General features: G+C 35.3%; 1 protein-coding gene and 1 long non-coding RNA gene across 6 annotated transcripts in view; one reads left to right on the top strand and one right to left on the bottom strand.

The window, feature by feature from the left end:
• Positions 1 to 10963: 10963 nt before the first annotated feature.
• LOC112637899 lies at positions 10964 to 15722 on the bottom strand. The gene is made up of 3 exons (XR_003122803.1): positions 15580 to 15722; positions 12724 to 12851; positions 10964 to 11831 (listed from the first exon to the last, which is right to left on the bottom strand). It is a non-coding gene; the product is annotated as an uncharacterized LOC112637899 (long non-coding RNA).
• Positions 15723 to 17475: 1753 nt separating this feature from the next.
• The window catches only part of LOC105250434 (nucleolysin TIAR), a 403479-nt gene continuing 394988 nt past the window's right edge, over positions 17476 to 25966 (top strand). For all 5 annotated transcript variants that reach the window (XM_025407453.1, XM_011256527.3, XM_011256528.3 and 2 more), the window contains exons 1-2: positions 17476 to 18087; positions 18418 to 18727. In XM_025407453.1, the coding sequence (XP_025263238.1) occupies positions 18476 to 18727 (252 nt within the window). In that variant the 5' untranslated portion in view covers positions 17476 to 18087; positions 18418 to 18475. The remainder of the gene's footprint in view (positions 18088 to 18417; positions 18728 to 25966) is intronic.

The following is a 25966-nucleotide window of genomic DNA, read 5'->3' as shown; positions in this document are numbered from 1 at the left end:
GTGATCTACGGCAATGCCACAGCGATACTCAGTAATAAGAGTATCGTGTGCCGAATGTGGGGGAGAGGGGGTTGCAGCGAGCATCAGCGCGGGACGGCTGAATCTCTCGACGGAAGAGCTGCTGCAAAAGGGAGTTCAAGGACCGAACCCCGGTGCTTTTATATGCCCGTGGCCGTAAATACTTCAACACTGACGCGTGCAATATTAAAGGTGCAAAAGCTGTACGTACGGCCATCATTCGAGTACTCGACGAGCGGGCGTACCAGCGTGCGTCCGAGAGCGCTCACACGCGCGTATAACCACCCTTCGCGCACCATTCACGTGCATATGTACGTTGCACACACGCGCATCTCGAAGATTTATGTTGCTTATCTTCGCCTATATACGAAAGGCGCGGACGTTTACGGGCGTACGGGAAATCATTTACTCGAGCATCGATTTCCTCGCGCGCTTCCTCTGACGCGCTTTCCTGACATTCGGCTTTAACGATTCATTTGCAACGCTCGCCGCGATCCGCTCGGCCCCCCTGCGTTTTACGAGGAACACATTCGAGAGATTCACGAATGCATTCGCGCAAAATCCGCCCGCGCATGCACGCGAAAATACGACCCTACGAAGTTATTAGAAGAGAACCGGACGGCTTTATTTCTTTTTCCTCGATTCGTAGAGCTCGTAGACTTCCGTGACCCACTATGCAGAACACAATCGTGCGCGCTGATTTACGAGCCCGAGTAAGGACAAGCTGTGGAGATTATTTTTTTAGGCAGCCACTTTCGAGGTGAATTATTGTTCTTCGTGCTACGTCGAGGATTCTACGGTAATCTTGATCGCACCGGGCGTCGTATAGCTGGTTTGTACATTTACTCTCGGTTATCTTGTTGTTGATACATCTACAACTGAAGCGGAATGATAATGAATATTTGATACATGTCGGCATCGTATATCATTTACGTTGGAAAGCTACGATTTTAATATTTAAAAATAGTCGCCATCCCACAATAAATTTTATAGCTATTGGACTTTCATCAGGAAACTGAATATCTATCTGTCTGATCTATGCTGAACGCAAGTGGATATCTGTAGATCTCGGTAAAACACGCATACGATATCATACGAAGCCGTTCTGATAACCTAATTCTATCGATGATAGCTAGCAGCGAAATGAAAAGTATAATTCATTTCGGGCCAATAGTTTTATTCCAAATATATTTATTGATTTAAAGCGATAGCGGCTATTTTAAATTCTAAAAAAAGGGTTTGGGCATTTATCTAATAAAAAACTCGCAAATAAATTATTTTGTAATAATAATACCATGTGAAGTAATGATTATCAATAACGGTAAATTATATTTGATAATTTTGATTAAACGTTATAATAATTTTAATAACAGAATATATATTACACATACACATATAAAGTGTAGTATAAAATTATATATTTTTTGTGTGACTTGTGTGCGGGGTATAAAACACTACCAAATTTCTCAAAATAATTTTTTCGTTTACACACATATACCTACACATACACATTCTTATACGATTTCACTTTTCCATAATTCCTAAGAGATGGTCTTATCCAAGAAAGAGTTGTATCCATCAAGATTTGTGGAACATTAATCTTCCAAATAGAATTTCTCACAGAGTTACATAAAACTTCTTTAACAGCATTTTTCTTCGAGCCGTTTTACGTATATGCATATCCGTCTGCCTATGTAATGCGAAAACGCGTTATTCAGTGTCACGTAAACATGCATTTCTCGAATTTTGCACGCAACTAGTAAAACCGTCCTTTAATAACATGCAAATTACGTTGGCACTCATCGGAAATGTTTTACAAATAAAGGAGAAGCTTAAACGTTTATTGGATTTTGTGCTGACAGCTACATCTCGCATTTCTTTTTTTCACAGATTTACATCCATAATTTTCTAAAAATAAATGATGTGTGAAGAATATGAAATTTATTTTTACACATTCATTGCATAAAAATAAATTTTATATTCTTCACATTTTTACGCATTCATTGCGTATCAAATATATAATTTACACACTCATATTTATGAGTAATATTACATTATTGTATTTGTCCAACTTACAAATATCTATGTCCAAAGGTTTACGGATGATAAATTTCGTGGATTTCGCTAAATTCAATGTGGATACCCGCGTGTAGAAGACGCTTTCAGAAACTATATCTATGTCATGTTATAGAATGTGCCAGGGTTTCTTAACGGAAACATAAGAAAGCAGTGGCATTTGCCAAATTCTCCGGTTGCTTCTTGATACATATCTTCGCGTAAATGATCATTGCAATATATCAGTTCCGTGTTTCTCTTTGCTCAATAATATGAACATTATACACAATACAGTTTTATATTATGATATTTGCATGTCATTTATATAAATACGTAAATGTGTGATATCTAAACTATTATTATAGTATATTAATTATATATATCTTTCTTTTTTCTTTCTGTCGTATAATCTATATTACTATATATGCGTATATATATAACGAAATTAGATGTAATTTTTACAAAACTATTCTTTATGTTTAATTAAATTATATTTAAATTTTATGAAGAAAAAAATTATATACGCATTTTATTTTTATCTTGTAATTAATTTTATTTACATATTCGCGTTCGTAATGATATTGTTTTTATCAGTCATATTGAATGTATAAATATTGCATCTCTTATTTCTTAACATATTGATAAATATGTATTCTTTCGCGTACGAAAAAATTATTTACATCTACTAGTATCTTTGATACAGAAACCACAATGTATGGCTGATACCGTTAAAACGACAATCCATGTTTACTTTGCAAATATTACTGCGACGGCAAATATCCATTAATCGAAACACATATTGTGTAAATAACAAACAATAAATCCTTCGATGACTAGCAATATATTAATATCGATTAGTAACAAGAGAATCTGAGTTATCTATATGATTATTCTATTCACATACATATCGCAAATTCAAGTTTTATTATATCCTTTGTTAAAAAAATTTATGCAATAAAATGGATTTTTGTAATGACTATAAATTTATACATATATTAACATAATTGTATTAAGTATTAAGCATAAATTTTTTTTACTATATTGTATACTATATATGTATGTATGTATTTATTATATTGTATTTCTTTTTACTAAAAAGAAAAACGTTTATTCAAGTAAACATCACGTTTTGAAGAAATATTATAAAACAATATTACATACATTTACGACATCTTTTAATTGTAATTTTTTTACAATTTTTTCAAAATTTTTAATAGAAAAAATCGATATAAGTAATATTACATCAAAATTATATACAATAACTTGTTGCGACTTTCTAAATTAATGTTTTCTTGAGAAATTTTCCTAAAGAAAATATAAAATAAATTGTTTTTAAAAGATTAATTAAATAAGACTTGATTCAACCATAGTTTCATTTTTTATTGATTTGAAATTAATTGTTTCACTATTTCATTATCTTTATCGATGTATGTGTACTAAATTAATAAAACCCATTAAAGATAAATACATCGAAATTTGTACAATTCCAATAACTTTGAAATGATCTGATAATAAAGCATTTTAAAAGTTTGAAACTGTGGCCGGAGAAAACTTATTTTGAGTATATCTTCTGTGAAGAAGATGCGGTAATAACCAAAATTTATTTTTTACTTTGATCTCAAAAGAGAGGTTTTTGCTTTGAAAGAAGTTTATTATACTTTAAAAACACGCTCTGAAAATAAGCAACCACATACGATATGTGCTGTGGACTGGCTTTTTCTACTGAAATTTTCTACGTGCAAAAAGATTTATAACTCAGAAAAGAAGTCCTCTTTTACATACGTTTGTATAAACATCTTTTGAAGCTTTAATGAAAAGAGAGATAGATCTCTCTTGACAATATTTAAATAAATTTTATATTTGGTCTTAAATTTTACATTGGTCTCTTCTTATTATAACATATTTCCATTAACAACTTTCATAAATTTATTATTATAATATTGTAAAAGTACGATGATGGATATTCATATGGACACAAATTAAAGCTTATCGATATCAGAATAATTTTATAATGGAAACTGGAAAGGTCAGACAAAAATGCCAGTAATACAAATTTGCAACATGATATCAACGATTGTGCTTGTGTGCGGCAAACGCCAGGAAAGCACGGCCGTTGCGCTTCGTTTTACGAATCATTTGTCCCAGGACGAGTACTTCATTCGCAGAACTCGATATAATGTACATGGTGGGACGCCGTTCAATCGAATAGCTTTATTTATTTTCATTTATTTATCGTAGAGCGCAAGCGAGCGTATGCGAATACATGTCGTAGGGAAAAGTAAAGATAAGTGTGAGAGAAGAAAAGGATGGCACGGGAAATGAAGCAAAGATGCGACGACGACGAGACTGGATGCGAACGACGAATGCGATATATCTACAACCAAGGAGTCGACTTGATTAATTGTATATTTATGTATCAGTCCACTTAACCAGTAGCTTTCTTTCGTAAGCCCCTCTCTCGGCCTGCCTCTCGTAGACCCCTGCTCTTTGTGCGACGTGAAGTCTCGCCTTGTCTTAACGTTGAAATAATGCAGGCGAAATAAGGTCGGCTAAAATGTTTAGAGAACTAAGCGCGCGGTACCGGACCTTAAATCACCGCGCGACGACATCTCTCTTTCCTCTCCTGCTCGCTCACAATCTTTTTCCGTTTCTTCCTCCACCGCCGTCGACATTCTTCGCTTCTCTTTCCCTAGCTCCATCGCCATCTCTCTTATCCCTGCTCTCTTTTGTGTCTGTACAACCACCTCGTTTCTGCTTTCCCTCGCGACGAGACTGATTCGAACTTTAAAAAGCTCCACGAATTCCGAGCATGAATCTCCCCTTTTGTGATTCGTGAGGTATTAGCGGCTCGATACGCAAATTAATTAAGAACGACGTACAGCGCACAATAGATCGAAAAATCTATTTATTATTATCGATTGTGTCTAATTTATTTCGTTCGTTTTAACTATTTATAACTTATAACTTTATTAAACAAAAATTCAATTCTATGTAATTGAAAGAAGTTATTTACTATTAAATATATTAGATATATATAAGAGTATTTATTGCTAATATATATTAACCTGATAATATATACTTTTAATAATGTGTTGATAAATTATTGCAGTATAGAAATTATTTCTAGTTGATTATACTATTTAACACATATTCAAAATAATAATTAACTTAAATTATAATTATCTATGTATTCTTCCTCAATAAGAAACGGAAATATCATTTTTCTCGATGTTAAAATATTATTATAATATTTGAAGAAATAATGTTTAATAACAGGATTTTCAACTACAAGAAAACAAGCATCATATTTATGCGTTTTCAAGCTCAGCTTTGTTACAAGACTTTAATGAAAGATTATTACGTTTCTTAGATTTGTGATAATATTTTTAGAATAAAGTGTAAAAAAAAATTTTAATGCGAGATTTGAAATCATTTTAGTTTTTGGAGCTTTTGAGTGGGATATGAAAAAGAGATTCTAGAGAAAATTACGAAAACGATTTCGACTCCAACGGAATTATCGTGCTTTTTGGAGCTTCCGAGGATTCGGAAAAGAGATTCCACTGCGGACTACTGAGACGAAGGTACTAGATTGCAGCGTGGCACGCGTCGCTTAGCGCAAATTCCAGAAAGGACGAAAAACGAGGGGAAGCAGGTCGGATGGCAAACGAATCGTTTAGGATTCTACGCGGTATCCTTCAACTTTCTCGATCAGTTTTCACTACTCTCGAAAAAACAGTCTTGTCGCATTTGCAGGATTTATAAGTCGTCTCGTTCTCCGCATTTATCGAAATCAATGAATTCCGCGAATTCATCTCCAAAGTGATTGCTGTATTCACTGAAGATGATACAATAGAACTTTATGCGACTTTCAATGTAATTTGTTTGACTTGTAATAATTAAGTAAAATAAAATAAAGTATGAAATATTATTATATAATATAAGATCTATAAATTCTTTCCCATAATTAAATAATCTTCTTTTTTTAATTAATAAACATTTCAATATATGTTTTTATAAAAATAATTCTATAAAGAAAGTATTTAGTCTAAAAAGAATATAAATAGTAAGTAGTTACCTTTGAAGCAACGGCAAATTTACGTTACCTTTTACAAGTAACGCTTGAAAGTTTATTTTAGTTTTAACAAACTTGCTTCATCTTGACTTTCATAATTTCCAGATGAGTTAATTACCGTCTACTTGTGTACGCTTCTAGCAGATCTTAATTCGCTCTTGATTTACTTGCGCAATTTGATAATTTAAAACGATTATTTATATGCACACGTAAATATTTTATATTGATGCCACCGACAGCTATGAGCTCTTCCTCATGCGCGCCAATACTTTCAATCTCCATTTCGAATAAACGAATGTTGGTACCTGCATTTGACGTGCCACATTTAATGTCATATAATTTTCATATGTGATTGAAATCAGTCGAATACAACCGAATATCAGTCAGTCAAATTTTTATCTTTTTATTTATAATTTATAATTGTAACTCTGAACATATATAGAATTTTGGATTTTGTTATTTAATCTAATCAATTATATATTGGAAACTTTTTTATGAACAATATTGAACCATATACATATATATGTATATATTAATTACAAATTTTACATTTAACTTATACTTTTAGAATAGGAGAAAAAAATCAATATAGTAAATATAAATTTTATTGTAATTTATATAAATTGATCGTATAACTTAATATTTTAAAAATCAAAAAGCATAAAGGCATATGAGGCAAAATTAAATCATTTTATTTACGCTAATGGATATTTTCTGTCATCTCTAGTTTTTAAAGTAAATATAAACAGTTATACACTGAATTTATTATTTACGTTTTCGAAAATATTATTCCGGAAAATATTTTACAATAAAATATCTTATAAAAGAGAAAGCAAAAGAGTGTATCATAAAACTACAAAGATACTTGTGTTCCTTAATGTGTAATCCTTAATATGAACTTACACATGGATTGCAAATATTTAAAATGCGTAAAAATAGCTATTTACAAATTATTAATTACCATTTTAACATTGTATGTAATTAATGATAAATTTGCTATCATAAATTCTATACATAATTTATACAATTAATTCTCATAATTCTATATAATTAATTCAAAAATTTTTAAAAGATTTAATGATATAACTTTTACATGTTCATTCTACATCTGCTGATAGATAATAAATGATGTATTAAATACCAAAAAAATTTTTAGTTATTTTGCGAAAATAGATTCGATAAATGAAATTGCAAGCAAATCAATGAGAACGCAATCAGTAAACGCTTAATCGACGATTGCATTAAAACAAATTGTTTAAGTTGTAGCAATTTCGGGTCCCCGATGGCTAATATCCGGATAATGAAACGAGGTGCCTTCGTCTCATCGGGTTCAAGAAGGGTGAGAGAACAGAGGGATGAAATAAGGGCATGAAGACAACGAGCGCAAGGTTGGAAAATGTGAAGTCAGCCGCGACGAAAAGCAATTGATAAAACAATAAAAAAGAATTAAAAAATAAAATCTCGTCATGCAAAATTAAAACATAACACATTTATTTTTTAGATGAAACAAATGCGTAATGATGTTTTCTCAACGAATCTAAAATATATAATAGCATTAAGGTTCATAAGGTAATAAATGCTATTCTATATTAATTTCTACGTGCAACAGTCCCGATTATCTTATATACATATTACATATTTAACAATTTAATTTGAAAACATAAAAATAAATATTTTTAATGGGAAAAATTAATTATATACATATATATTATTTTTCTTTATATAAATATATTTCATATATTAAGTACTTTTATATTCATATTTTGAGTATCTTTTATATTCGTATTTCATTTATGCAAAAATTTATATTTCACATTTTACTATACAAAAAAAGAAATATGAAAAGTTAAATTTCAAGTTATTTAATAAATAATGAGAATAAATGTGCTTTAGAAAAAATTTAAAGAAAATATTTATAAACTTAATATTGAGTTTTACGAACGAAAAAGAGAAAGAAAAATCTTTCTAACATCACCGAAGCACAGAAGGCTGCTTTAAAAAAATGTCATTCGTTAAGTTGCCAAAAGTCGCACTTCGAGAATTGCACATCGCGAAATGAGATTGAGGCTAGTCCAATAAGAACATTTGACTTAATTTTCATTCAGAGCATTCCTCGCCAGCAGGAATTTGAAGCCATTAAGCAACTTGCTATCTTTCGGCGGGTTTGCCGTGCGTAACATAAAGAGCATGTCTACAACGATAGGATAACTGCGGTCTACGCGATAGTAGACCGTACGCACCCTCGTTCACACACACCCATTCACTTTCTTCTGCATCGCCATTACCCTTTTTGAACGAGACTTCCTTCTCAACGCGACTCACAACCGAAACCCTCCCGCCATCCCTCTGTACCCGATGCCAAACCGCCTACCAACCTCTTTCCCTCTCTCATCTCGTCCTCGTGTCAGAATTATTCCGTATAATTATATTCGTTTCGGAACGACACCCCCGGGACTCGAAATTGAAATTAAGCTTTCTTGCTTTTACGCGGAAAGGAGAAAGAGAGAGAAAGAAAGAGAGGGAAAGAATGCGTAGGACAGAAAGAGACAAATGGATACGAAGACGAAGAGATCGTGCGGCAAGAGCGGTAGGAGAGATTTCTCTCGCGTCTCTCTGCGACGAGCCGACTACGGTTTTCTGTAGCCGCGAGCTAAGGTTCCGCTCTCTGCCCTTAGCTCCTGTTTTTCCGCTTGCCCTACCCCCAAATCCGCACGTCTTAATCTTCCCTGGAATTTCGGCGTTCTCCCTCCGGCTATGCAAAGGACTTTACCGAGGGGTCGACCGTTCGTCATGCTCTTCTACGTATCTAGAAATAAGACGTCTATATTACGCGCCTAATTTTGTATTTTCCGCCGTGAATTCTGATCGCGCGATTAGTGATTTGATAGACTTATTCGCGTTTTCATAAACATACATATTGTCAGAATTTTGCATTTAAGGTAAATTAATTTTGTAATAAATTTTACATTTGCGTTGTTTATGACTGTCTTATTCAGTCATATTCATGACGATCATGAAGTTACTGTATTATTAAAATTTATTAAGTGATTCGAGAACGGGTTGCATAATATTAAACTTCATAAGAAAATATATTAAGTATTTGAGTCATGTAGTTTAATATCCACCAAGTGAATAAAGAGTTATCACTATTACGTACAATCATCTGTTTACAATTAATAATCGATTAAAGCGTTTGCTTGAAGCAGATCACTGGACTTTGTGAGATGAACGAATACGCTCCAACACTTTACAAAACTTCCTTGTAACGTTTCCTTATCCTTCTTTCGAGTCTTCTCCTTTGATTGCCTCGCTTCCTTCGGTCGGCCCCTAGCAAAACACATTTAAGCTCGCAATTATTTAAGGTAGTTCACGGTTTCATGCCACAAAACAAGACCGCGGAGACGGAAACTAGTACCGCGGGAAACTGGCGACTGTTGCTACTGTTTCTTGCTGAACCTATTTTATCCTGGTATATTGTTGCATGCCGTACTAATGTCATGCGATTATGAAGGATAGAATGCTATAGCTTTAAATGCATTTCAACGATATCTTAAGTTTATTAAATTTTTTATCATATATTTTTTAATACACTCTTATCACGGCATTAAATATAATTAATAATATTATATAAACATACATAAAATTTCTCTGCTGCTCAAGAATATATAATTTTCTTTGATTAAATACATAATAATTAGATAATATTAAATTAATATATATATAATAATTAATAATATTTCTAAAACAATATATTTGTTATTTCTTTATAATATAATTGTAGAATATATAATTTTTTGTGTACTAATTAATAATACACACATATACTTAATATAAAATAATAACACTTTACATTTATTATTTACTATTATTTGATTATAACTAGCTAGACACTATGAGAATTATAGCACAAGAGAGATTAATGTTTAATGAGAAATTAGATTTTTACTTCTCACTGCACATTAGCCAAAGTGAGATTTGCGACATCGACATAAGCTGCAATTTGTTTTCAATGAATGCGACTATAGCGATCGCGGCATCCCCAATGTAGTTTCCTGCTGATCAGCAGAAATTAGCATAGCCAATTTATGTTGGTCTATAAATAACATGTTTATCGTTATAATTTATGTGCATCGCGATGCGCCCTATCGACATTTACGCGAGGCGAGTTTTAGGTCAGAAAGAGATGAATGTGTTTTACCTCTCGCATTGTTGTACAGAAACACATATAGCAATATTTTGATTGCATTTTGGACTTTCAATAATTTGAATTAATATCTTAAATAATGTAAAATTGCTAATCATGCGCGATTCTTATAAGAATGCATTTCTTTGTTTCATTCAAAAAGATTATATTTATTAATATTTTGTTTGATACTTGTGCTTGATTTCGAACATGCCAAATTAAAAATATAATCATATCGACAGTTCACGAGATAAATAGTTATTTTAATTGTAAAATATATAACTGAAATTTTATCAATATGAGAATCAAGACTAAAGATAAAATATCGATATATTATTTTTTTGCTATGCGTCAGCAATTGATAAAATCAAATATTAGTTAGATTTTATACATAAATCTTATATTAAATTGAATATATATCATATAAATTTGATAACATGTTATAATTATTAAATATTTTATACACACAATATATATATAATGGTATTAAAAATATATATTATGACAATGGCATTTTTTGTAAATATTACTCGCTATTATGCAGATTTTTAGATATTCATTTATCATGTTGATTGACTTCTATTAAACTTTCCTAAGAGACAAAATAAAATACATGTTCTATCGGAAAGTTCATAAATAGAATCATACGTCGTCTTCTATCTTTAGGCAGACACCTACAGAAAGTTATACTAGATTTGCTCTCAAGTTAGAACGCTCTCGCTTCGGGAAACGATCTGTCGCATCTAGAATATGCTGTGAGTTCGTGTATAATGGCCAAAAAGACTTGGTTAACTGCAAAATTGTGCCGCGGTCTCTCGCGGAATTGCGTTGACTCACGTTTACGCACAATCGATGCATTTTCATCCCACGTTTCGCCTCTATGTGTTCGTAATTGCACACGCGATCTCGATATACGTGCACAAGCGCGTACGTGAATACGTTCGCGGATTCGGAAAATGCAAAAGAGAGAGAGAGAGAGAGAGAAAGAGAAGGTCATATATAGAGAAGCGGAGATGACGCGTGGATCGGAGTTCTCTCTCTCTCTTTCTCTCTCTCTCTTTCTCTTTCTCTCTCTTCCCCCCCTCTTTCTCTCTTTCTCTCACGTGTGAATGCGAGCGATGCGAGCGGAATAGAAGCGTACGATATGCGGCCATTTGCATACATATAGGGTCATTATAAATATACCGTCTCCCTACAGCCGTGTCTCTCCATCGTCCAGCCCATCAGGAGCAGAGGCCGCTCACAAACTGTCCGATTGCTCCGCTTATCCGTTATTGCGCTCGCCGCCTTTGCTGTCACTAGCTCCGCGCTTCGGGACGTTTCCAGGTCTCGACGGTCGTTCCGGTTCTGAACAAGCGTTTTTCATGGATATTATAGCAGCTCCGGTACACCTTTCCGCGCGAAACATATCCGGCGAGATTGCACGGCACACTGGTTGAAGTGTTAATTACGGCGTTATCGCCGCCAGAAGCCACTTGTTTATTGTACATTTCTTGGTGGATCCTACGGCAAAACCATTGCGAAATGTTGAGAATGGTATTCGCTCGAAATACTCTTGGAGGACCATCAGATATCAATATACACAAAAGTCATATAGATCGCCGCAATTATTTTACGCGATTATTTGTTAAAATAGTATCATATGATCATGAATTATTTTTGTTGACAATTTCTAAAAATGCAAATAAAAACTGTTAAAATATGACAAGTCCTTTTTATGTCAAATAGACAAAAAAAAATTCACATATATATTGCGCTTTGAATGATTCAGCATTCTCCATTGTATCGCTCCTAGAGCGTATCGATTATAGTAGAGAAAATATTTCGGCAATGCGCAGAAGTGTAAACACACATGTTGGCTGTGCGGCCGACGCATGCACGCGATAGATACGTCGATCTCGATTATCTGCAACTCGGCAAAGTCGATAAGGGCGCTTCATGCAAAAGCGATAAGTGCAAATCGCTTTGGTCGCTGCGGTGACAGAGAAAAAAAGAATTACAAAGCATCGATAGCGGATTTAACGACATGCGGCATACGTGTGACACGTGAAAGGCCTCTTAATGGTGCGTCTACTTCCGCATATTATCGCGGTCTTTGGGAGCCATGGAAAAATATCTCGACGCTAAGGTACGACCGTAATCTTCCACCAACGGCTGCGTCATAACGCGGGACGCTGCTAAGAGCGCGCTGCGCGGGTGCATCCTATTAACATATTCACCAGCAACGAGTAGTAAACTCTTTTCTCCGCGTATGCGGGCACGAAACGGCGCTATAAATGGTACGTTGATGGGTTTGCGCCGAGCGTCAACGCTTGCGCCCCGAGAGTTAGGGGTAGATGCGCATTACAAATGCTAATGGGAGCGCATAGTAGATGTTCCGCATAGAATACATTACCGTCTCGTTCCTCAGTCATTAGCTGCGAAAATACGAAATTTCCTGGGCGCAATGTGTACACCATATCTGTCATGCCCGCGAGCCTGCTCGTTGATGGCGACCCGATGGAAAGCTGCCGACCGCGAGGACTGTGAATTATAAATGAGTTGCAAATCGCATTTAAAGTTCTTACAATTGTTGACTTTGCCTTTAATCGGTCTTCGTCACTAGGTTTTTCTCTGGCTGTTCAATAGGAACCAGAGATTAATTGTGGTTTAGTAAAGAATATAAATATATTATGTATGTATATGAATTTTTATCTTTCAAATACATCGATATACAAAGTATGCGATGAGAAAATATAATTAAATAAATATTTCATATAAAAAATAAATCTATTTAAATTTATATATGCAAAAAATATTTAATTAAATATGTTCGATAAATAATAACAAGCATTTTATGGCAATGCATACACCGTTATATGTTACTTTGGTAATTACATCGCAGAGCACGAAAACTAATCAAATCTATTATGAGCAGCTGAATATATACTATTATTATTCTATTTGTGTTATGCGGTAGTTGGAGAGTTATTCTGACCACAAATACGAACGGTTTGTAAATGTTCTATGCACAAAATATAATTAATAACTTGTTTAGTAATTATTAATTTCAAAAAAATTTCTGAAAGCACGGCCGGAAAATGCTATGAGATTGTTCGATGGTTGATGAGAATTTATCGATAAATTAATTACAGATATATACGTGATTCCTTCCAGAACGATAACCGCCAGCAATTTTTAATTAACACGTGCGACAAAGGGAGCCAAATGACCAGTACTGATCGATTCATCGGCGCTCTAACCACATGCCTTTGATTATATTCTTCTTTTAGTGAACTAACATAGCAATAAAGAGAAAAATATTCATATTATTTTCCTAGACTCTTATAATAAAACAAAAAACTTCATTTATAATTAAAAAAATTTTAAGTACCGTTTTTCTTATATTAAGAAATATAGAACTACACTGACGTATTTCTGAAATATAGAAAAAAGAATAAAATTTCAACTATATTTGAATTTCTTTCTCTCCTTTTATCTTTATAATAAATTATTTGCATGTGTATCTTGTTTTAAAGTAATAATATATATGTATATATAACACAATTAATATTTTTCTTACACGGGAATCTCACATCTAAAATGAATATTGTTTGAGAATAAGAGCTATTAAGAGCCAAGGCGGATGGTAGTGCGTGAACTTAAAACGATTACTAATTCGCGAAAATTAAACCGCGTTTTTATTGAAAAATTAATGACATATGCCTATATTTTACTTGGTGCATAAAGCAACAATTAATATTATTTAATTATATTAATTAATATTAATTTTAAAATACTGTATTAATAGAAATGTTAAATGCTATAAGTTTTCAATTTATTAAAATACATGAAAACTTTGAATAACATTTTGCATGTAGAATTTGTCGCATAAAATTCTATATAATTAATCTGTAACAAACTCCTTATACATTTATATGTAAGAATATAATATAATATAAATAATTATTTATTTTTCGCTACAATAACTTAAAATTGCGCGTAATAAAAAATATTGAAAATTCGTGCGAGTTTTTAGAAGAATATGAGTCAGATCGAGCGTCAAAAGACGATAGATATACATGACAGCATCAGCAACGGAAGCAACGATAACTGTTCCCGCACGAGAAACGGCGCTCTGCGCGCCCTCGGTCTCGAGATCGTCTGACCTACCCTCTCTTCCACCACCTCGAACGAACGAAGGAACGAGCCAGACTCCTACCCTATACCACCCACTCGCCCCTCCAGCCTGACAGATCACCCCTCCAGTTACTGCCGCCGCCGCCGCCGCCGCCGCCGTCGTCGCCACCACCGCCGCGATACATTGCGATACAGGGTTCTTGTCTCCACGTTACCTACCCTACGTGCAGGAACAGCGCTCCACCAAATCCATAGCCCATTACACACCAGGCTACGAGACACCGCGTCGCAGTACCAGTACCCCCGCGCATATATCCGCCTGTTCATCCGCCATTATCATTTTTTATCCGCCGGTTGTAACTCGCGCCGAGACACTTTTTCCCTTACCGTCACGCGCCAACATTTATATACGATTGCCGGCCGCATAAACACAACCTGTACTAGGACGCACGCGTACAAACAACCACGCATACGAACCGGTACGCGCCCCCATTGTTCTCCGGCACCCTGCTTGAGAAACCTCCTCGAACGAAATAGGCGTTTGCGAAAGTGACATTTTTTTGACAGTGCATGACAAGTTCGACGATTGTGACAGGTGCTTTGAGTGTATCCTTAAGTGATTTTTTTAGTGCAAGGTAATGTGAAATTGGTCTGGAAACACACGCCATCGAGTTAAAATCCGCCCGCAGAATAGTGCTCGTTTCCGTCGGCCGAGTATCTTCTATGGCCTAGCGAAAAATTCTGAGAGAGTTTTTGAGATTTCTAGTGATACTAATAATTACAGTGTTGATTTCAAGTTCATATTTCACTATCTTTTCCAAACTTTTAGGATGTTTAATTATATCATATAAAATCTATTTGCGCTAAAAAATAAATTGCAAGATTTTATATAAATATCTTTTTTACTGGTGAACAGTTTCGATATATTAGATACCATTTATTTTGCACCCTCGGAAATTTAATAATAAACGTTGATTGATATCTGGTTTGTACCTATCAAGGTAAAAGGATATTTTGAAGCAGCTGCGACAAACCCTAGATAATTCGATTGACAGTATAAGCGCGCACCTGATACCCTACGCAATCTCTCGTACATCTCGACTTCTTCTCATCATTTAATCGATTTACTCACCGAATCATGTTCTACCCTTCTTGATTATTCGCTCGATACATCTCACCGCAAGACAATAAATTTCTAAATGCACAAACGACGAAGTTCGTTCAATTTCGACATTTTGCTTTACAAGTGAAAAACGATTTTTATAAGACGCTTCTTCATCGTTCTATCATCGTTTCGGAATTAACATATAAATAAATATTAGATTAATATCTCTGAAATTTATGCGATTGCGACGCGCGGGACTTATTTAAAATTTACGGCATCGAAATTTCATGAAAACTTCGGGGCACGACGTTGACAACGAGACGCAAGGTGAAAGTAGTTGAACTCAAGCTAGTACGAGCCACGTGAAACTGGTCGCTATTTCGCCGGGCCATACAGATCCTGCAGGCTTGAAAGCCCCTGGTTTCCCGCGCACAGCAAGAGCGAAGCACACACAACCACCCCAACCAACCAACCGACGAGTCGACCCACCGCCACCAACCCCTACACACAACAACTCAACGAAGCATCCCCCACTCTGAATCGCACAACAGCCTGAGCGGAAGTGCTAGTCAGTCGGCGAGCGACCTTCCAACATTACGGGTTAGGTTCCCTCTTTTTCCACCCGTCGTGTCTTTAATCTCATTTATACGATCGCGAGGACCGGCCGCTTTGTTTGATTTGACCCGTGGAGGAAGGAGAGAAAGTCGCCGCAAATACAGGTGTTAATCCTCGTACAAGAATCGGAAGTATCCGCCGCAATTTATTTCGTATGTTGTTCGCGCGGCAATAAGGTTCAATCAGATTTCTATGATTCATGGCTGTCACATCTAAAAGATATTTAGGAAAGCATTAGAAAGAGAAAATAAAGAAGGTGCTATTTGAACGATCGAGTGATTATCGTTCTTCCAGGTGTGCGTGTGACCGCAAACTTCGTATCTTTCCCTGCAACGTGTTCGTAAGCGAAAGCCTTCATGCGACGCGTGCAGCTACGAGTGTTGTTCACCATAGTCTGTTCATCATCTGGAAGATTTTAATAAATTAACGAAATATACAGTTGCAAATTAGCCGATATACTTACATTAGAGACATATGCTGCAGTATTTTTAATTATAAAGCAAAACACGTGTTTTATGACTTGTATTGCCGGAACAAGTGACATCGGACATAAGTTACAGATCGTTGAAAGTTAAACGCATGCTCTGCCGACTATTAGAGGAGACATCAGTTTATTGGTTTATACAATGCGATGAAACGTGTTCAATTGTTGTACATTACAATTAACATAACGATTATACCCGTGTATTAGTTAAATTTTAAAGTTCATCTCATCTCTAATTTAATATTTAATAATTGTTCATACGATAATTTGTCTCAGATATTCGCTTCAGTAATTACAAAGAAAAAGAAAAGTATTTTGAGAACAAAAAATATTGCGAACTTTTTTAATCGCGGTGACGTATTTTATACACAAAAACAAATATATCTGCGATTCGCATTTGTACTGGCATTCAAAGAGATTGACATAGAATCTTATCCGAGTCGACCACGTGGCTGTTGAAGTGAGCGTCGACTGCGCCAAGAGTATACGGTAAACACATTCCACGAGAACGGGATTCGGTAGAACTCAGCATATTTCTCAAAAACATCTCTTAGGGAATCGTGACAAACGTGAAAAATAGTTTTTGACACAATCGCTTTGTGGTGAACAACACTATCAGTGTTAATTAAATAACATTAATAAAGCTCGAAAACTGGAAGCATCAATAACTCTCTCTGGAAATATATTTATTAAAACTTACTTTTTTCTCTCGTAACATACAAGACTGTAGCAAGGACTGTGATTTTTCACTGATTTAGTTAAAATCAGCAGCTTCACGTGCGAGCATCAGTGTTGTGATACGTAATCAAGAAATAAAGTCGAAGTGAAGCAGTTCAGGCTTTCTTCGTTGATTGCCATTGCCTGGTCCAAGAAAATTTTAAACAGATTGAAAATCGGCGTCCGTCACGCGCAGAGTTGATCACCCCGAGTAAACAGCAAAGTAGCAAAATCCCGCCCGCAGGCAATCGTGAGCTCAAAGAGGCCCAGGTTGAGGTCGTTCAGCCCGGCTCAACGATCAACGTCAACAGGACGTATCAACAAGCCCCCCAACAAGGAGGGTGGGTGCAGTGGTGCAGTGGTTGCCGGAGAGCCAGCGAGCTTGGGGTGGCCTCGTCCACAGGCGCCTTGGCACCGAGCGCACCGGGCCCCGGGGCTGCGGTGGTGGGTTGCCTGGTTGGGGTGTACCCGTGTTCTCCCTCCTCCACGGGGCCCAGGGGCCCCCTAAGTCATCATCTCCAGGCTATTCCAAATCAACAACAGCCAATTGGCTGCCGTGCCTGTTGCTGCGTGCATAGCAATCACCAGCCAGCTTCAGTCCAACTTACCAGTCAGCGGGGCGGTCTATCGCTGAGGGTAGCGAGGGTGGCGTCCACCACCTCCGTCCGAGCCGCCCCCTACGCCCAACCCCAGCACCAGGGGCTGGGGCAGGAGTGCAGGTAATAATAAATCATTAAACATATATTGTAGCTTCACTTCGACACGTATATTACTACTCCTTACTACTACTACTACTACTACTACCACTACTAGTACCACTACCACTACTTCTACCTCTACTACTACCACTACTACTACCACTACTACTAGTGCTACTGCTACGCTTCTACTCTGCTCGTCGTCGTCGGCAGTATACTTGACAAAAGTAATATAATAAAAATAACGATCTATGCGCGTAGTAGCACGCCGAAATTAAGAAAAAAAATATTTAAAAAAACACGGTTGATGGAGTAAAGAAAGTTACCCAAAACAAAAAACGCACGAAAAAGGTGTAGGGAGGAGACGGGGGCATTGGGTGGAGGTGGTGCGCACATCCTCGGCAGCCCGATGCTGTTCGTCCCGTTCACGGTACCCACCTTCCCTGCGACGCATCATCAGACGACTCATCCTGCGCATCAGTCACATCATCAACAACTGCAGGCCAACACCCAGAATCCGGTGCAGCAGCCGCAGCAGCTCACGCAGCTGAATCAGCTGAGTCATCTGAATCATCAGGGCATCGTGCCGGCGACGACCAATCAGCCGACTGTACACAGCACCAGCTGTTCGCCGCAGCAGCAAGCAACGACACCGAATAAGGTAAAAGATTGCTCGATTGCTTCATACGACTATGTGCAAAAGGCATTTTACAAAAGTATCGAAACATCGCAATGCTTGGGAAATACATTTTATAAATTGAGAGACATGGCAAATATCATAATATTGTTTTGTTAAATTCCATTCTACATATGTTAATTATATTAGACATGCCAAAGCGTTAGCAGAAGAGCTATTATAATCAATAGGGCGCTATGGCATAGATAATGAAATAACGGCTGATTATCGTACATAATGTGATTATCTTCACATAAGTAGGCTCGCGAACAAAATTCGCTTGATTTTAAAACTTCCACTTAGTTTTCTCTAATGCAATGGAATACATTCAAGTCATATCGATTATATCATAATCCAATATATCTTGTTATTATATTAGCCGAAATTATCATTAATAAAGTTAATTCTCTTTTTTCAGTTAAAATTTATCATAAAGTGAATAAAACAACTATACATAAATGTATTGTTTTGCATGTAGATACATTCTTAATCTTTTTAATTAAGAAAATATAATTTTAATCTATCAAAAAATAGAAATATAATTTTTATCTAATTAATAAAAATAAAATTAATAAAAATATAATTTTAATCTATCAAAAAATAGAAATTTTAAAATAGATTACATCTCGTTTAACGGAAGCAAAATATATAATAACGTAAACGTGATTATATTTAGTACGGATGATCACGTCTTATCAACAGTGTCTATTAACGTTAATACAAAATGAAAATATTAAATATAAGAAATTACGTCATTTATGACTTTAATTGTTTAATATTCGAAAATTGTGCGACATGTAGACATTAGCATAAATTTTCTAAATGTATCGTGTACGAAATGTGCCAAATGTTCCGATGAAAATAACGCAATATCCGTCGCGTTTAATATCGTTCGTAATATCAGTATCGCTATATAAGTTTTCGAAGCGCACTAATAGATATTTATTAACATTGGGGCCGACAGCCACGATCTATATGTATATAACGAGGGGGATTTCTTCTTTGGTCGTTTTACGTATCCGAACGACTTCTTTTTTTACCGGTATCGCCCATGGTGTCAAGATTGTTTCTTCATTTTTCTCACCCGCGCTTCCTCGCAGCTATGCGCTTTTATTATCCTGGCATAGATTCAAGTCAATTTTCTTTAGCAAGCCATAACTTGCCGGAAGATTCTTTCGAGAAGCATGGCGGCCGATGCGCCATAGTACGAACAAGACATCACAGGGTTGGCAGCAGGAACACGGTTTAATTCTTGAAGTCTGGCAATCTACGGGTGGTGCTTCCTTTTCCGGGAGTCCGTCTCTGTGTAGCACAGTTTGAAAAGATCCCACACCCTTTCTGCTTTTGGCGCCACGATAAGAAGAAAATATGTATCGCGGTTTCGTGCAAATTATCAATTATAATACGCTGGCACATTGAGAATTATTACAAAGTACAGATCTCTTCTTAGATAAAATAATATTATATTAATTTATATTAATTCTATTTCTAAATATTATAATTTATTTTTATACTAATATTAATTTTACAAAATTGCACATATTTTTTACATCATGCAAAAATTTACTAATTTAAATTTATTATTTATTGTTTTAATAAAGCATGTTATAAAAGAAATTTGTAGACCTGCAAAAATTTTTTTACAAGAATCTTTCCAGAATCTGTTTCAGCGATGTAGAAAGATCTCAAATCAGTGAAAATGTCTAAATATATTTAACACATGCCATGTGAAACGTTTGATCAATAAACGATGTGTGAAGTGACTCTTACGTCACTTTATGCATGAATATACCACACATCTATTTCCATTATGCCACAAACATATAAATACGCGTCGCGTGGTACATGCGAAAATGTCTCTGACTTAATATACGTAGCGAAGCCTCCCATACGCGTATTATTACGGGCAACGTTTACGCATTATATATGTGTATGTACTATGTAATTTACGTAGCAGTGACATATACTCTTGTATACATATATATGCGTTACATATGCAAGTTACGACATCTCTCTCTCTCTCTCTCTTTCTGTATATATTACAAATTCAAAGTGTCTACACATGACTGTAAAATGTGTACACATTCTATGTACATCGTTCCTTGAACTACACGTATAAATTTCTATAAGCTAGAATTTCTGAATGTGCTCGAAAGAGATATGAAATGTTAATTCTTTTCATACACATATATGCTTTTTATTCAGACAAATTTAAATATATAATTTTATGCAGAATTTGCAGAGTTGCGTATTGTTTTTTCTTTTTATGTTAGTTTTAAACGTTTGATTATACGATGACATTTTTCTGTTTATTAATCCTATTCATGGCTTTAAATAAGAATTTAATTGCTTCAAAATCAATCCTTGTTAATTAAAGATCAAAGCTTTGCATTGATATATATATATATATATATATATATATATATATATATATAATAGAATTACAATCGTAATTTATAGTTCTTTTTTATATCATGTAAGAAGAAGAACAAAAGAAGAAACATTACATTTATTGCCAAGAGAATATCTGATAAATTAATATTTAATCATGTTTTAATAGTGCATTATCTTGTATCATTGTAATTTATTAGAGACATCTATATATATAAATTTATTACACATCTAATTAATATAATATCAACAATTATATTGTATTTTTTAAAAATAGTGTTTTCCTGGTCATTATAATTTTTATCTCTATTATCTTTGAATGCAAAAAAATATGAACAAAATAAATAAAGTAGAATACATATTAAATTAAGATAACTTCTATATCTGTATGTAATTTTTATGTCTCTCTCTCTCTCTCTCGTTGCAACATTTAATAATATGATATTAAATGGCATTTAAATATAAGAATAATTATCGGTATCGGAGGAAAATTCGTAGAAAAGTATCTTTGCAAAATAAGCGGAAGACGCTTTCTCGTGTAATAAAGGGTTACAACTTCGCTAGGTAGGCCTTTAGGAAGATCGAAGTATGAAGAAGCAATGAGGGGGAGGGAGAGTGAAGGAAAATACCAGAATTTCTAAAGCGAAGGAAATAGCTGCTATCCAGGTGGATGGGCACGGGAGGCAGGAAGACTTTGAGAGTTGTTCGCGTAACTTTATTAATTAAAGGCCGTTAGTCCTTGTTGCTCGATACACCTTATATAGTCGCCACGGTCATGATTCTCTCATACAAAGAACAAGCTTTCTTATCTCCTTTCCTCTCTCTGTTTCTTGGCGCCTCCGTCAACGCGCTTATCCGCGTATTGATCATTACTGTCACTGTCCACTGTAATAAATAGTATTTTTGTGTTATTTCTTTTCATATATCATCGCTTTTTTCTAGCATGTGTAAACACAATCTTCTCTAGTATATTTTAATTTGTTTTTTCTTGCGTAAGTTCTTAAATAATTATTTTTTAGTTAATAAAAAAATGTCGTATATTTTTCTTGAAATATTAATTACAACTTTACACAAAATAAAACGATTATCAAACTTTTATATTGAAACTATCCAGTTTAAGTATATGTATCATCTTATTAATTAAATTATTGATTCCTGATAAGTACACTTTATTATGCTAGTAAGCTGGAAAATTAATAAGAAGCTTTAGATGAGCAAACTCATTAAGTACATTACTAGATGTTAATATAAAAAAATAATGTAAAAATATAAATAAAAATAATTACATTTTTTAGTATTTATAGTTAATCACTTTTTAATTATGTTATGCTATCAACAGCATAACTTCTTATATCTTATAATAGTGGAACAATAATCTATGTTGTTCTAAATTTATTTTATTTTTGTTTCAACTAAATAAAAACTGTTTGTTGTTTGATATGTGTAAAAATAATTCTCGAAAATTTATAATAGTTATAATATTTTCAAATGATGCTGTTAAATTATTACTTAATTAGTGACATTTTCATTTTATATTTGTTGCCGTACAGAAAAGAAAAAACATGGGCTGTGCGTATTCTTTTAAGCTACATATCTTCGTCTTTTTTTTCTTTACCTATATAATCGAATTATATAATTATGTTGTTTTACGTTGTCATGATTCAATGTAATATCGCGTGTCCACAAGGTGTTAAACTGAGAGACAAGTACTGAACGTTATTGAAGGTGTTTCCCACCTATAGCACAGTAAAGAAAAAGGCGACTCATTCGCGCTACTTCATCTTCTCATGTCCTTCGCATTGCTTCCGACTCCACAGCTCCGACATTCATCATCGTCACCATCTATCGCCGTTTTTCGCGCAAAGAAAATATCTCACGATTACCGCACAATATCGCGCTATACGTGAATTCTTGCTGCCCTATACATCATTTTCCTGCCGAGTTTTATTAACACTGTTATGCTGGAAATACCATGCAAGAAAATAATTATGAGTTGGTCAAACGTAATGAAAAGAGTAACAAAGACGCATCCGACAGAAGATAATCGGCTGGTACTTGTCATAATTAGAAAATTGCTTTCCTCATAATAAAAATGTGTTGCGGCAAAGAAGAAGGTGCAAAAGGAACTCATTATGAAGATATAAATTAGACCGTGTGCTTGCCTATATCTGTTCATGAGGAGGTAACGCGAGGAGGGGATGGGCGAATGAAGGGTGCTAGTAGAGCCGGCTGAGTGGGACATTCGCGAGGGTGGTGTGCGGGGGTGGCCTCGTGTTTTCAAGGGAAAGCGACGCGGAGGTTACCGGTGATGGCTAGGGGGTGCGCCGCACGGGGAGAAGATCAAAGTACTGGAGATGATTTCATTACGACACGCCACTCGTCTACTACGTGAAATATCAAAAGAGTGGCGGTCTCACACAACTATGGCAGTCGACGATGCGGTCTGGCGCGCGCGCGGAAGTTTTCTGCACAATGCTCTCTTCTTACCGGGCTAAAGAGACTGGCGAAGCACACGAAGTAGAAGGAAGGTAATACAATGCTAAGAAAAAGTCGGACCGCGCGCGAGGCAACCTTTCGCATTTCTGATTTCAAACTCTGCTCTATTTACTCAGAGAGAGGAATATTATTAGCTCAAGCTGCCGTCTATTGTCGAATAAACTTGGCCGTTGTGAACAAATATCGAAACTTGTTGCTCTATTTTATTAAAAACTTTAGATTGATGCATAGTCAATAAGCACGGTGTCACATAGAAATCGATTATTATCACATGTTTATTGATTCGTTGTTGAAAACTAATTTAATATTTTCAACAAAAAGTTTAATATTTTTATTGTATAAATATAGGTATTTTTTTTAAAGTTATAAAAACTAATTAAATAAAAATGTACGTTGTCTCATAAAAAAAGAAAATTAGATATTATTATATCAAAGCATTTGTTTGTGTAAATGTAATTTATTTAATCATGATTTAAGAGAATACAGAATTTGCGATAAACATATGATAATATTTGCATTATTTTTATTGTTTTGTGCTTTTGCACATGGAATTTTATGTAGAAATATAAGAAAGAAAGAAAATTCAATTTTCACACGTATACATACATATACAAAGGACGAGAAAAAATACAAATTTGTAGAAGAAACGACTGAATTTATTGTAAATTAACATGCGCGGAACATATTTTAAATTGTTAATTATCTTCACCGTAAATTATTTCAATTTTTATCAGAAAAATTCGATCAGAAATTTAAAAAAACATATGACACGTTGGAACTAGATTAAATTGCTTTCGCCTTGTTTTTAATTATATCGAACTCGAAACTCGTTAAATCCAACGGTACCTTTGACCGGTAGAATAAATTTTACAAGCCTTTGTATTTTTAATGTCCCTGTTTCGACCTTCCATCCATTCGCTGTTCATCGCGCCCTATCTCGCACGAGTTCAACGACAAGCGCGGAGGAAATCAGAATCGTGTTCGGTTTTGTCCGCGAAATGCGGCGCGAAATTTTTTGTGATTTCAATACGCGGCAATATTCTCAGATCGATGTGCAAAGTCATTTAGAACTTCCTCTCTTTCTCTTCCTCACCCGCGTGCGATCGTGTGTGCGCGCCGAAGAGTACGCCGGCCGGATGAGCCAGTAATTAAAACGAAATTCGTAAAAAAGAACGGCCGCACACGGCCCGGTAATGCATACAATATAATGGATACAACGCACAGCGGGGGCCATCATAAAATTTTACAAATGAGCGTGTGCCCAAGCGGCGCGGCTTACGTAGAGCGCGGACGCGGGGGAGCAAAATAAAGAGGGTAAAAAAAAAGCGATGCGCACCAAAAGCAGGGGCAAAAGCCACGCCGAATAGCACTATGCCGCGCGTTGGCGGCGCTTGCCCTTCCTCCGCTTCCTCTATTTCCTCTTTGCATCTCCGGGACCGTGGCACTCTCGCGTATACCGCAGATACAAACAAACAGCAGTCGGGTCATACAGACAAAGTAACAAATGCCGGACATTTACATTTAGCAGCGAGGGTTCAGCCGCACCGAGAGCCCCCTACTCATCCTCACCCTCAGTCACCAACCACTTCCACGCTTTTCGACGATGTTTCTCTTTCTTTCATTCCAATTCAATCCGCGTTCTCTTCCTCGCTCGTGCTTCCGCACATGGATCGTTTGCATCCGGTAACGAGGGCACACGTGTACGCGACTTATATTATGTATAGCGCTCCCGTGCACAGTTAGCTTCGCGTCTCGGGCTTCTCGACACTTGCAAATTTTCCGCTTTTAAATGTTAATTTCGATGTACTCGATGGCACTTCCATCGCACATCTTAATGCTAATTCTTGTGTTGTTGTCTTTATCGTTTTATTTAACAGTGTTTTATATTTAAACCAAATATCATATTAGTCTACATATATAAAGTGGCACGTTGCAATTAAGTTCGCACGTCCGATTAAAAAAATTTTGCTTGAATCGTCAAATTTTAATATAAGCGAATATATCACTTCGTTAAACATATCGCCTTTTGAAAATAGATTACAGAACTCAGGTTACATTTTTGGTACATGCAAATATATTTATACAGTCTGATCTGACTGCACTAATTTTGTCTGGAATAACGATTTATTCGCTCCAACAACTCCTAACGTTTGTACGTGACTTTCATAAAGGACGTAATCATCGCGTGAAACTGATCAGTAGAAGCTTTATATGCATAGGGCGCGGCGTCTGACAGGAAACGTCTGACTGACCTCGATTTTCGAAATTTAAATCAACGATCTTGCAAGAAAAAAAGAAACGATAAATGGCTAAAAAGTAAAATAAAAATATGATATA

Source organism: Camponotus floridanus, unplaced genomic scaffold (genome assembly GCF_003227725.1).
Source record: "Camponotus floridanus strain SB8 unplaced genomic scaffold, Cflo_v7.5 scaffold1, whole genome shotgun sequence".
NCBI lineage: Eukaryota > Metazoa > Arthropoda > Insecta > Hymenoptera > Formicidae > Camponotus > Camponotus floridanus.
The sequence above is the reverse complement of the archived record's forward strand: the minus strand, read 5'-3'. Positions and strand labels throughout refer to the sequence as shown.